Here is a 14741-nt window from a genome sequence, read left to right as displayed (position 1 = left end):
GAATCAGAGTAAGCAACAGATATAATACAATACAATATTAGATATATGACAATACGCCAGGCATCGCTACGTACGTCAATAGAGGCGTTAAACCATTCCTGGTCGTTTGATTCTTGACACCTGCAGTGTACGTGCAGCGTACACTGCAGGTGTCAGTTAATTAGCTCTCGAGGAACTACTTTTTCATGTCTTTATATTGCATGTTTGATCCCCTTCCACACCAGGCAAATAAGAGAAACGGCACATCTTCCACATAAACATAACCAATATATAATCCACTTAAGCCTTGACTGTTATCAATGTGAGGATGTTTCTTCTCCACCATCGCTTCCTGTCATCCAGAGGTTTGAGCTTTGTCATCACATACATCCGACTTATTAAGGTGCTGAGTCTCTACTCAAACACAGGACTGTTTACATGGCCAGGAAGCTTATTCTAAAGAGAACACTCAAAGAGAGCTGTCCAAAGTTTGCACTGTGCAGACAAGGAAGGTAGGTCACTTGTCAAGAGAGGAGAAAGGATGAGGTGAACAAGGCTGAGTATGTGCTGTGTCTGTCCTTTTATCTGCACGGTGAGTGCAAATAATGGAGCTTGAAAGCCTCCCTGTCACCATCTTAGAATTAAAACAAAGACTGTATGAGATTACGTCGGGCAAGGAGAGTTTAGAAGTCAGAAAACATGTGTTGTAATAAAAGTTCAGCGTGGAGCAAAGGTATTAAAGGATTAGCAGCATGAATGTGAATATATATTTTTCACAATGAAATAATTATCAAAACTATATATCATGCTGTCACACTGATGTTTCTTTACATTTCTTTATTTTGAGCAACTTATAATATGACACTACCTAATGTACTGTGAATGTCTTTTCATAAATGTTTTTTGTCAACAAAACAGCAGGAAAGTGTTTCATGGTGGGTTTACATCCACCCCACCCGCTCTGAACCTAAAAGCACCTTTCTTTTTGGCTCACACATGGTACGGCTCAGTGCACTCTTTAAATGCAGTCAGTGAATCATAATGCAGCTTTCTCCTTCTAGTACTTTCTTCTGTTTCTCAAACTGAAGAGGCAGACACACATTCGGCTCTTCTATACAGTATGTGTGTGTACGCATATATGGTGAATTACCCCAGGCGACAAATCCAGATTCACTTTGAGTAAAAAATATTGCAGCTAAGTACTCCGTATGAATGCTCTGCTTTTTATGGGTCTTTTTTTCCCAGACCACTTAAGACCTGACACAAGATTTTATTTATTTATTATTATTTTATTTATTTATTTTACGAAAAGTAGAAAGTAACCACTTTGTTTTGTGAAAAAAAAAATGTCTCTTGCTCATACCAGCTGAACTTGTTTTTAAGTTGTGTTAGTCCTGAAAGTATTTTTTTTTTAGATTTTATTCTAAAAAAAATGTATAATGCATATAATGAAGTCCAACAATTACAGTTCAAACGTTATGCTGGATTGGTGTCATGAAGCTCAAGCGTAAGTTCAGTAAGGAAGACACTCTCTACTCTCTAGTTCATTCATAAGTTCAGTCTCTAAGTCTCACAGCAAATACTTCATCAGCTGATTGAGGGTGTGTACGTTAAATGAACCAAGCAGTCGGAGCAGTTCCGTAAGACAATCGCAGTGTTGCCTAACTTTTAAATAGGATCTCCTCTCTAATAATCAAAGGATGCTGCCTCTCTTTGCTCATCTAGAACTCCAGCTATGATTGGATGCTCCTTTGTGGTTGATCGGGAATACTTTGGCGATATTGGTCTGCTGGATCCTGGCATGGAGGTCTACGGAGGCGAGAACATCGAGCTCGGCATGCGGGTAAGGAGCCCAGATTGTCACTGTTGCCACTGTTTAACACACTAAAACAATAATGTTAAAAAATAGTAACACCATCACTACCGTCAGGTATATTTTACCCGATATTATGTACCTGATAAAAAATACTTCTGATCAAAATAGATTAAAATACAACAATACAAGGCAAATTTAAGTACTCTTATTTTATTTTACCCTATAGAACTTCTCCTAAAACGAAAAACAGGTATTATGGGGGGACTCTAAAAAAAGGTTTAAAATCGGGTGAAAAATTAGGGAATTGTCAATGAAACATGAATAAAAATATAAATAATGGAACTATGAACTTGTCCTTTGGTCTAACCGTCCATGGGACATGCAAGTCCTGTCATGTAAAGAAAAGTCTTTCTTCAATGGTAAAACCCATCCAAAATGTTTTCACCCTCTGTCACCAACACCGTGTGAAAATAATACAAACATGTGCCTGTTTAATACCCACCTGCAATAACGCCTCTGAGCAGCATGAAGCAAAGCAAAAAGCAACATAAAGAAAATAACGTAACCACAATCGTAGGGTGAAAATCACTTGATTTTTGTGTTCAAAGGTTAAATGTATTTCAATTGGAATTAAATTGGAATTTTGAATAATAATTTGAAATTTAAACTTTGTCTTTTTTTACACTCAATTAAAAGTCTCATATGTTCAACAGAATATGAAATTTCTCAGAATTGCTGCAAGAAATGTATTTTTTTTAATGTTTCCGAGTCAGAGGGAACAGTTAAAGATACAAAACCCAGGGGCGTCAACAGAAACCATGATTAAACTTAGCAAAGTTTCTTAGATGGAACTAGAGGGAAAAAAAATCCCTGTTATGCTAATCTTCAACCAACCCAAAGGCTCTAAAGCCTGTATACGTAAAATGTAAATCTCTTTTGCTGCTGCTTTCAGTTGAATTTAACGCTTCATGTGAGCGAAGGGCTTGTTGAAGAATTGTTTAGCGTTTAAATTCAGAATTTTTATTCTCCAGCCGAGTGTAACCGTTCTGAATCCAAAAGCTCTCCCTTCGCTTATTGGAATGAGATGTGCTTGAAAGATCTCACTCCGTCATTTAACGTCGTCCCCACATCTATTTAAAAGTCTTGAGGCAGCTTCAACAACACCTCTGAAGTGATGGGCCCATTTGAAACCGCACTTGAACGTTACCTGGAGAATGGATTTTGATTTACAGTTTTCTGCCAAGCTGTATTGAAGCCAGAGACGTTTGCATTTGTTGGTGGCCATTTCAAAACGTCTCATTATTCCACATAGAGTAGCTTTTCCCTGACATCAGGAACATGTTTTTTTTGCCATCGCCAATAACGACAATCATCTAGCTTCTTTTGTTTTTCTCTGATTACTTTTTTTCCCCATTATTATAGAATGATAACTTAGCATTATATAATATGTGCCAACTGCCAAAATCCCCCTGCAGATTGCATAGCGTTTTCTCATTCAGCAGAGCTGCTTATATGTACCTAACAAACCATGCAATGATTAGATGAAATTCGTCATGAAGATCAATTCAGCTATAGCAGCTAAATGAAGTTAGAACAACTCTATTGAAAAGTGCAATATGGTGTAACAATAAACGTATTCTAGCTCTCTCACACACAAGCTCCTCATTGATTGTTATCACAATTAATATTTACTGGAGCTTTTTGATTCATGAAGTGAAGTCTGTGAACACAACGCCATCACCGATGCAATTACCTATCCTGCTGTTTGTGTGAAAAATCAACACATACTATAGAAAAGGGGGCTATTCAGTTTAAATTGGGCTGCAGTTAACAACCAGCTTCAGTCATCCATATTGCACTGAAGGAATGGAAATGGGCTTCTGGAGAGTGGACGATAATTACCCCTTTTTAAGGCTACTGCAATTTAGAAATGTCATTGTAGTGCTGGCTCAGGAAATGGCATTTCAGATAGGCTTGATTGACAAGAACATGTTCAACAATTAGCCAAGGCAGCTCACAATAGCTAAACCTGCCGAGGACAATCTGACTATAGGGGGTGATGAAACACAGCGTTCACACAGAAAGGTTACGGCGTATTTATAATTTACTGTGAGTTCCGGCTTCTGTATATTGCTCGAGGTAAAAAGACTTCCAGGATCTAAAGAACCGGCCTCTTTGTAGGCAGAACAGAAGCTAGGATGTGCTAGGGCGGATTATACAGTACATGGTACTGCATGAGGTGTTGTTTCCGTGACGTAGAGAATGAAATAAAGCCGAGGGAAGGAAAAATATATCATACACCTCACTGATGTTTTCTGTTTGTTCACATGTGAAATAATTTACACGATAGGTCCTGTGAATGTAAAGAGACAGGATGAAACTACAAATAACGAAAAATGGTTCTGTAAAAGAAGCTCTCAGCATGATGTAGTGAGTGATCGATACATCGTATGCAGCCACACCACCAATACATTCATTCTTGGAGACTACATAATCAACTGATGGTGCTTAAAATCAATATATTAACATCATGGAAATTGTATATCTTCACCTTTCAAATAATCATAAATGTCTGAACACAAACATTTTGTTTCCCCAAATGGCTTCATTTGCAAACAGAGAAAAATGGTCAGGGACTGAAATGATTAATTCTGCCAGAAGTGTCAATATGAGTTTATCTTGTAATGTGTCTCCCGCCCCTCCTGCAATGCTGAGTCTTTGCTGATATAGCATCCCAGGAGACCGAAACATTGCCTTTCATTTCAAAGTTCCTGTGGGCACGAGTTTTATCCTGTGAATGTGTGCACTGAAACCGTATAATATATATTTTAATTTTCTAAATGTATTTTATATTATGAAGTTAACATTTATGCAGATATAAGCGAATGTCAATGCACCTCTAAATACGCATCCAGACACCTATAAAACATAACCTCCTTGGCAGAGGGAATGTGGAGTTTTTTACTTTTCTAAGTATGATCCTTTTGTATTTCTTACCACTAAGGAAACCAAAATCTACCAGAACGTACATGTTGAATCACGACAGAATAAGAAATACATCCCTCCGAGATGAGAAGTCAATATCAAAAGAATTATTTACAGAAAATATTTCTTTTTTCAGTCGTTCATTGAGACACAATCTTAACAGTATGAAATGTCCTAATTTGGTTTAGTTTGAGTCTAGATGGATTTACCTCACACCATATTCCAATATGGTCACCATCCAAACATCCAAATCCAAATTCTACCTCTTTCTCAAAACAATAAATCAAGTTCAATTCCATAAAACTGAAGTGTGATCTCATGCTATTGCCTGCTTGTCTCAATGACATTTATTGAACTCACCAGGAACTCCTTTCAAAAATAATGAATGAGAAAATATTCTTTATTTTTCTTTGAAGTCTCGTCTCCACAACCACCTGGGCTGAGCTTTGAGGCATCTGGTCATAATCTCTCTGTCGTGAGGAGGATGGAGATAATTAAAGTCAAGCGGTACCAACAGCTAAACAGGACATAATTACACTTCAGTTGGTCCCCTCAGCATCCAAAGGAGCGTTATTACAGTGTGATGACAATTTACGGTACAACACTTCAGTACATTGACAATTTTGCATTTTTCATCAGTTTTTATGTATTATCAGATTGACCAGTATACATAATTAAAAAATCAATTTCAAGAGTACACTGTCAATTGAACAGGGGTTTTGAAACTGTGAGAGATGCCTCCCCATGGGGGGCACGAAAGAGATACCGCAAAGATGAAAGAGACAGGTGCATGACAGTGTTCGGCTGCACCGCTGTTCTGAATAACAGGAAGCTGCAGCCCATAGAGCAGTGAAGGTAAATTCCTCCGTCTCCAATCCCTACAATTTGCTTCAAAAGAAGTAATCCTTCTCTAAGACATAACTTTGCCAACAAACATACACAATAGACAAATTTTAGATTATGTGTAACTACTGTTCAGGCATATTATTACCAAAATTAAAGGGCTATGTTCTTAAACATGCGTTTCTGTTTTTTTAAAGTATAAATGCATTCAAAATGAGACTGTAAATGTGTGATGTGATGAAAATGTGTAGTATCATACTTGTCAGCAACTGCTTGTATAAGACTCCTTAAAGCATAAACATTCACATATTGATATATTTCATGTCTTATAGAACAAAACCTTGAAATATCTGCAGCTCGTGTTATCTCCAGACCTTATTTTGAATCAAAAAACCTTCCACTTAATCTAGTTGAAGACGAGTGAACTGAATCAAAAACACAGACTAAGGGGATTCTATTGTTTATTCACAATCAATGCTTATTGATTATTGTTTAACTGTATCAACTTTAAGCTAAAAGATGGATCAGCTGTTGGCTAAGATGCATCAATTATCAACCACAGAAAAAAAACAAGAGCCTGTTTTACAGTATGCTGCATCTCATGCCACCCACTCCTTTAATATCACACTCCATCTATTTTTTTTCAGATGGCAATGTTGCTGACTAGAAACTAATTATACATTAAGTGAAGACAGTAAGGATGATTTCAGTTGGCACAATAACAGGTGCTGCTTCAAAGCAGTTGGTAGAAGCCGTCAGATCTGCCCCACTGGACACGTTTAACAGTTGATTAACCTCACAAGCCACCTGGATTTGCAGATAAAGTTGATTCAAAGGAAATTGACACATTCCAAATGTTATGATTTGGTAAATGTGTGGTGACAACACAATGTACTCGAATAACCTCGTTACAATTTACAGTTTGTTCAAAATGTTACTTGAATATTTCCCATACTTGTGAATCTGGGATACAAGCATTAATGTCATATTACAGTTAATCATGATGTTTTGACACTGTGAAAAGGAATGTTTCAGTGAGACACATTCTGAAATTTACTCCTCCCTACCTTGATACACTCTGTAATTTTGGGCGTGGACTTCGATTGATGTTGTGTTTTGGGGAAATGGAGGTGGGCAGTGAGTTGGTAGACCTTTCATGTTGTCCCTGTGGTGGCTGTATGTGAAGGCTCTGAAGCTATACTCTGTGGCTGAGCTGCTACTAATGCTGTTAGCTCAGTGAACAAAGTGAGTACAACTGAACACATGATGAAAAAAGGCCATCAAATTATAAGCTAAAGTCAACTATTTCAGTGCGGTAACGGACAGTTATGACACAATCTGTGACATTTGGATAGGGCAGAGAATAAAAGCTTAGTAACGCACAACTAGTAAAACGGTGTGTAATGCTTGAATAGTCCAACATTCAGTTTAAAACAATGCAGACTTTCCCAACATCGCTTGTGTCATAAAGTTAATGAATTGTTGTACACGGTGTGGAACTTGTAGTTGTGTAGGTCGGGACTCCTATCAGACCTTGCATCAAGTATACATCAGCCTTACATTAAGACTTAACGGTCCACATACAGTAACACCATTAGTACACATTGGCTTTTCTTTTCAAAGATAGTGACCCTAACCCTGGAGATTTGATGTACTGCTGTTTATTTTAGTGGTGAAATCATATTCATTCAGTCCGCCAAGCCCATAAATCTCAAATATAGGACCATGATATTCAGAAAGTAACTCTGACAGTTAGGTGTGTTGTCATTGTGGTTTGCTGTCAACTTTCTGAAAGGATGCAGCAACATGTCAGCAATGCAGGGCTTGATACTGATCCTTTATCTACCAGGACTAATAGAGTAAATGTTAATCTCATCTGCAGGCTACAATGAGTTATCAGGGGCTGCTATAAAAAGCCCAGAGCAACTTACTTCCTGATAAGCCTGGTTCCTTTTGGGAACTGCAAAGCTATCTGCACTCTCTCTGCCCACATGTGTTTGTATGCATGCTTTGGTGGGTTGTCTTATGTATTGTGCACAGGGCCATTCAGATAATACAGTTTGTATCTTGAACCTTTGCATTTCTGATATGCGCCCTTTTAGAACATCTGATCAAACCTGTGCAACTCCTACATCCCCTTCCCAGCTAAATAAATAACCTTGAAAAGGGCAGGAACGTCGTTAAGAGGGGACATTAAGTCCCAGCCATCTGTGGACACCGGCCATTCTGGCCCCTTCAAAATCACTGCAATGCCTGTGTCTATCAAGCAGCAAATTGCATTGGTGCTGACCATATGTGAGCCCTCTCCAATAAACTGAGTCATTCCAAAGATGAGAACAAATCTCTGAATAATCTGATATCAAACCTTGTCAAATGTAGAAGAAAAATGTGGAGAACTGCTGGATGAATGCCATAATGAGGAATGCTGTAGGAGCCTGTGGACAAGGGACTGTATAACAATCTGGTAGTTACATATGGTGCAGCAACATATCCTTTATTGACATTTATAACTTATGTGGGTACATTATTTGTTACAGGGCTTAGGTGGTTGAGTCTGGTCTAATTTTTAAATGTTTTTTAAACTCTCAGAATGAAAAAAAAGCAAATGTAGTGGCTGCTGGTTAAAGAGTAGTTCAAATGTTCTATTATTGGTCTAGAGCTTGTTTGATCTCAGTCTTACTTTTCCCTTAACTTCCAGTATGTAGACTTTACGATTCATTCTCTCACAACACAGTCAAACTATAATATGGGAGGAACCATCTGCTCTCCATCAATACAGCCCGCAAAAAGGTAACAATAGCATTAGATATTGATTGGGCATTTGTCTTTTTCAATGCCTGCATTATTTAGTGGCTGAATCAATCTGTTGGGGCTTAATGGACTCAGGTTTACTTACTCCTAGGTTCATTAATATACGTTCCAGTCTGCATCTGTCAAAGGAAGGAGAGACAAGTGGGAATATATGCAGCTGTAAAAGTTATGTATACAAGATGAAATATTGTTTCAGAGGAATTACTGCAGCAATTGAAGAGACTTACAGCCGACATATGGCAAAGTGGAGCAGCTCTGCATATGCTTTGTGTTGTTGTGAATTTTAACGTAGGATTTGCATTCATCCACTGTGAGTTACGTAGATGATTCAGGACTTGTATTGTCTTGTTTTTACTTCAGATCCTGCTGATCCAGGCTTTATCTGTAATTTAAGCCTGAACAGATTGTGTGTTTTCAAAGTATACTTTAAGTTTTACTTTAAACAGTGACACGTCGCATACTTCTCAACCTGTAACGGCTTTGGAAAGATGACATGGCTTTCTGTGCATCAGCATACATCAGAGCGTTGCTGCTTTGGTGTTCAGGGCCAAAGGGATAAGTAATTAGACAGACCTTGTCAGCTTGCCTATTATCCATGTGAATCATAAACTTCATTAAAAACCTCTTTCAAGAGTGACTGCAGATACTCCCACTTTAATTTAAGCACATTTTGACAAGGTAATTAAGATTATTTCAAATGAACTGAGCATTTCACATCCTTCTGATATTCTGTACAGTTGATGTAGAAAAGCATCAAGCCTCTCTTAGTGTCATCACCAGGAGATACAGTAACACTTAACAAGCACAGATTGGTTCATTCATTATCTGAATATTAGTTAATCTGGTCATGTAATTGTTTCTCTTAGATGTCTGAGACGCAAGTTTGAATCTTAAAGTGATCTGACGAGGATCGTACCAGCATATGTGCAAGCATATCAAAGATGAAGGCAGCAACTGGATGAAATTAGCTTTAGACAGGCACAGTTAAAAAGGCCTCTTCATCCATCTAGTTAATATATCTCCTTCAACATCCTCCACTTTATGGATGTATGAGGATGAGGGGTGGGAAAATAAGGCATGCAATGAAGTGATGGGCCGAGGGGAGCGGCTCATATCCGCTCAATGGAGGACGAAGCATTCAGTTCTCAACGCTTTGAAACATCTCTCCTCATTACATAAGACTTGAGGGGAAGGGAATGGGGGAAGCTAGCATGGCAATGATTATGTCCAGTGTGACATATTAACTGGGGAAGATTTCCAAAGAATGTCAACAATTAGTTTAAAAATGCATAAAGAAAAAACATAGAGGTCTCAGTGTACTCTGATACTCTGGTAGCTACATTAGATAGGTAGTAGAGAACGACTGGAAAGAGGGAGAAACAGCAAGCGTAGCTCTATCACAAGGTATAACAAAAACACACCTAGCAGAATCTCTGAGGCTCACAAATGATAATGTAACATTTGTTAATTCATACAACACCGGTGTTTAACCCTGCATTGTAGTCTTTTGGTTGTGGTTTCGTTGTCTAAATTTAATCTTATGTGGTTTGCTGCCTAAACGTAATGTTCATTTCGTTGCCTAAACCTAACGTTTGTTTTAAATGAAAAGTCGTCCCGAAAAAAAAAAGTAATGCAGAGCGACATAAAAAATACAGACAATTCTTGTTTCTGTAAACAAAACCAATAGATTACATGTTATACACCTATTTCACAAACTGCCATGAGTGTTGCACTTCCTGGACAAAGGAGGTATGATATTTTAATTGATGAGCTTTAGGGTGCTAGAAGGCAGATTTAGAAGACGCGAAAAAATATGTTTTAAGAGACATGAGATGTCCTTTTCTGTGAAGCGTCACATGAAGCGTCACGTGAAGCGTCACGTGAAGCGACGTCGGTTTCTGATGACTGCAGCCGACTGCCAGCTGATCACAGCTGATCAGCTGTCAGTCACTCTAACAGCTGACGGAGTCAGTGTCCATAAACATGATCATTGGAACAGGATTGTTTTCTGCTCCGGACAGTTTTAGCGAACATTCTAATAAAAATCCACTTAAAATATTAAATCGGATAATATTTGCAGTTGATTTACTACTACTACTACTACTACTACTACTACTACTACTACTACTACTAACTACCTCAATTATGACAGCCCTTCTGGTTTCCCTGCCATCTAGTCAGCCATTGATTTAACACCTGTAATTTTAGATGAATTATGTTAAATGGCTGATAGAACACCAGCTTGGATGTGAACTCAAGCACCAGGACTGAGAGCGGCTAGATTAATGTATGTGCACAATCAATTTTAAATGCAGCAGTCACAAAGCAAGAAGGTTATCCGTTGAGGTTCTGAAATGTCATTTGCCTGCAAACTGAGCCTGTTGAATATCCTCAAAATGAATAGGAATATATATTTAGATGTATTCACTCACATAGACTTTATTAATGCTTTTGAATTGACAGAAACAAAGGCAAGTTGTTTAAAGTTTCCTTTAATCACAGGGCACCTCATTACCCAAGAGCAATTATAAATATGAAACTGCTTGAAAGTAAAGAGATGAGTTATACAATGCTAATTTTAAGAGTCCTGCCGACAATGCTATTATGGCATAGTACTAATTGTCTCCTGCTCCATATTGAGAAAAAGAAATGACAGGAGAAGGTTATTTATTTTCCCAATGTTTTTTAAATGAACTTCAAGCCAACAGGTCGATTACGAGTCAATGTAATGCTGCCCAGAAGAGATGTGCTACTATTCAGAGTTTTGTTATTTTCCTAAATTGTAAAAGTTTAAGTAAAGTTTAATTCAGTATGTTTTTTTTTTCTTTTTTGAATAGTAAGCATCTTTGCATGATTACTGTTGGTAAAGTGGGCCAAGTTTGTCAGTAGTGCCATAGGTAAAATTAATGGATTGATGCAGAGATATACTGGTATGTGTCCATCAAAGACATTAATATCAATGTCTCATGTGTCTCCATAAAAATCACTGCACAGTGAAATAGTCAGTCCGTCAGAGATCAGTAAAACACCTCCACATAATGTTTCTCTCCGCTATGTTAAAAGTTAGAAACCTGTATATCTTTTCCGTCAATTATTAAGCTGCTTCAGAGATACACAGAGTATCTTAAAAAGTGGAGATTAACTCTGGTTGACCGCAGGACACAACTAAACTAATCTGTGCAGTCCTGGGACTTGTGTTTGTTGCTGCAGAGTAATTTTCCTGTCTGTCTGTCAAATATGTCAGCCATTTTGCAAGATTATATTAAATCTGTATGACCTCAGCACTCCCTTTCATCATCCCAATCTGGGTTCTTAGCTGCACAGTGGCTCCGTCTCCTCTGCCCTATTTTCTATTTTGACCACTCGCTGAGAAAAGGACACAGTGGTAAAATCATCCTTGTAGTTCCAGTAAAGGAAACGCCATCAGAAATCTCCTCAATTCATACCTTTCTGACATCATGCCGGCAGTGTCAGACTACTTCTGTGACCAAAACCAACAATCCAACATTCACACACACACATGGTGATTCACCAGGTGAGCCAATGTATAGATTATTATTTAAAAATATGGACAGGTCAGTTCAATCCTTGACTGATTCCAATGACGCACTGATGATGTGCCATTTTTACTGTTTGGAATATTATCCAGTTCCAATGGAGAGTTTTCATGGCCCATAATGGAGTAAATTCTGTTCCAGTGGCTTTTTTCACCCACATGTGGAAATAGTTTTGCCATTAATGCCTTCCTGAATGCCTGTTATAAGCCTCTACGTGCTGCATTTTCCCAGTTTATTGATTATATTGTGTAATGGCGCTGATGGAAACCTGTTTACTGCTGTTAATAGCTTTCATGCTTTTTATGTCTGATGTTTTTCCGTAGCCCTATGAGGCTTATCACGCAAATGGACCAGCTGCAATTAACTAACTGCATGTACAGAGACAATTAAATTAAATTAGCAATTACATTACCACTACATCAAAGTGCTCTGTGTTAAGTGCTTTCTCTTAATGATGCAGGCTGCAATTTTATGAAGGGTCAGTGCCAAATGGACTTATGCAAAATGCAGTCCTGAGGTCCTGTGTGTGGGCTGTCTTAAGAGGTAAAAGAATAAAACAATCTTTTTTTGTATTTAAATTTCATTATATTTACACAATGTTAGATTATTTAATGGAAAAAAACTGTAACTGCAGCATAGCTTCACTCTTTTCAAGCTCTGTTTCCTCAGTACAATAGCATCATATTGATTTTGTTCCACATTTGTATTCAATGGGTTTCAAAGTGGCTAGAGATTCTTATTCTATGCTGATTTGTATGCTAATTCCAATATTATTTGTAAGTGAGTGGAGCAGCAGATACCCAGTTGGCTCAGTATAGAACAGGGGTGTCAAACTCATTTTAGTGTAGAGGTCACATGCTGCTCATTTTGATCTCAAGTGGGCCGGACCAGTAAAATCACAGCATAATAACGCATAAATAACGACAATATTTCTCTATGTTTAAATCAATGGCGAAGGTTTTTGGACGATAAACCCTATGTTAAGGTCTGTCAACAACTAACGAGAAACAGAAAGACCAAAAATTCAGACATCAGCCCTCTGTTTATCTGCCTGGGCTCTCCTCTGCAGATGCTCTCGCTTTGTGACGCGTTTGTGACGGCACTTTCATGACGTGGTCCTTTTTTTAACGACTCCCAACACGATAATATCAATGCTCACATCAATTGTGATTGTGAAACAATGATTTACATGTCCTTCTTACAAGTAAAGGATTAGAGGTTGAGGTTTATATCCCAGCTCTGCTAATTTTGATCTAATATATATATATATATATATATATATATATATATATATATATATATATATATATATATATATATATATATATATAAATGCCGGACTGGACTGATATGTTTGACACCCCTGGTATAGAAAGACTACAATCATTTAGCCAGATTGATAGCACATTGTTAGTGCTATCAATCAAAAAGTGTTATGTCATTCATTAGCAGAGGTGATCTCAGCTTGTCATTAATGTTTCGCAGTGTGAACACAAAAGCACATGCCTCCATACTGTGTCTATTATCTCAAGAGAAAAACATATCACACAAACACTTATTTGTTTTGCTCATGCTTTGAAGCCCTGGTTTTGAAGATACCGGCTGCAGGATAGTGTCATGAGCAGTCCTGGAATGCAACTCACACTATTGGTGCCAGAAATCTGCTGTCTTGTATTTCCTTTAAATCATTGGATCTGTGATTCTCTCACAAGTTGAAAAAGATCACATCAGCTCGGATGATCCTCAAAGGCAGAGCTGGCTCGCTGCAGATGTCTTGTACCGGGTTGTTTGTTGTTAAATCAAGGAAGGAATGTACTTACCATCTCCCAAACTGTCCCCCAACTCAGATTATTTTCTTACAGCTACTACACTTTCTTTTTGTGTTGATTTGTGCAGCCCTGTATAGTGGTAGTATTTCAGAGCACTAGAGTCCCTTTACAAAACCTCTCCTTTAACTGCAGCAGGGTCTGACTGTCTGCCCCATCCAGCCTTTGTTCTTGGTCTTCTATGCCTCTCTTCCTTCCAACAGGACCAGCAATTCGGCCTGGGTCTCCAGCAGCGTAATTTTGGTGTTGGCTCCCTGCTAGGAGCTGCTCCTGGCTGGAAGAGGAGATGCTGCTGGGTATGGAGCTCTCCTCCTCTAGCTGGAGCTTCCGACTGCAGGCAGGTTGCGCTGGAGGCCCTGCTGCAGTCTGAGCTGGAGGAGTTTCTGGTGAACCTGCTAGATTTCCTCTGATTTTACCCAGAATCTGACCCAGTGGCAATAATAAGCATTAACAATAACTAGAAATAGACATAATCTTCCTAAGTGACAGTGGAAGGGCTATGCTCATGTCACCTTGTCACTTAGCAATAAAGCCAAACACTGCAGTGCACTGATGTTGAGGTGAGTAACTGTCAAATGAAAGTCACAATCTTGAATATTTCCAACATGGAGGAGCACAAATACATTCAACCCTGTTACTGTCATATTTGATGTGGTGTCAGGCAAGTTATACATGTGAGGTCCAAAAAAGCTTCTTGTTTGAAATGTTTTTGTTACTGTCACACTGCACCAACATATAATCCATCACTCTAATTATACTGAGTGATAACTAACCAGGTACACCCGAGAGTTTGTTTATGGATAGTACAGTTTAGTATGTATGTACAAAGCTACAGCAGCTCAATTTATTCAGTAAAGGTATCTTTTTTTCCAGCACTGGGAAACTGGGAATAAATCTTCTTTTTCTTCCCTAAACGTTTCTGGG

At 38.3% G+C, this 14741-nt stretch overlaps 1 protein-coding gene across 1 annotated transcript in view; it reads left to right on the top strand.

Moving 5' to 3' along the window:
- galnt9 (polypeptide N-acetylgalactosaminyltransferase 9) overlaps positions 1-14741 on the top strand; it is a 71139-nt gene that overhangs the window by 40378 nt on the left and 16020 nt on the right. Inside the window, exon 6 of the mRNA XM_068566387.1 lies at positions 1705-1822. Coding sequence (XP_068422488.1) covers positions 1705-1822 — 118 coding nt within the window. The remainder of the gene's footprint in view (positions 1-1704; positions 1823-14741) is intronic.

The sequence above is a fragment of the Clinocottus analis genome, unplaced genomic scaffold (genome assembly GCF_023055335.1).
Source record: "Clinocottus analis isolate CAN_PGR_092001 unplaced genomic scaffold, fCliAna1.0.p SCAF_7, whole genome shotgun sequence".
NCBI classification, from domain to species: Eukaryota; Metazoa; Chordata; class Actinopteri; order Perciformes; family Cottidae; genus Clinocottus; species Clinocottus analis.
The sequence above is the reverse complement of the archived record's forward strand: the minus strand, read 5'-3'. Positions and strand labels throughout refer to the sequence as shown.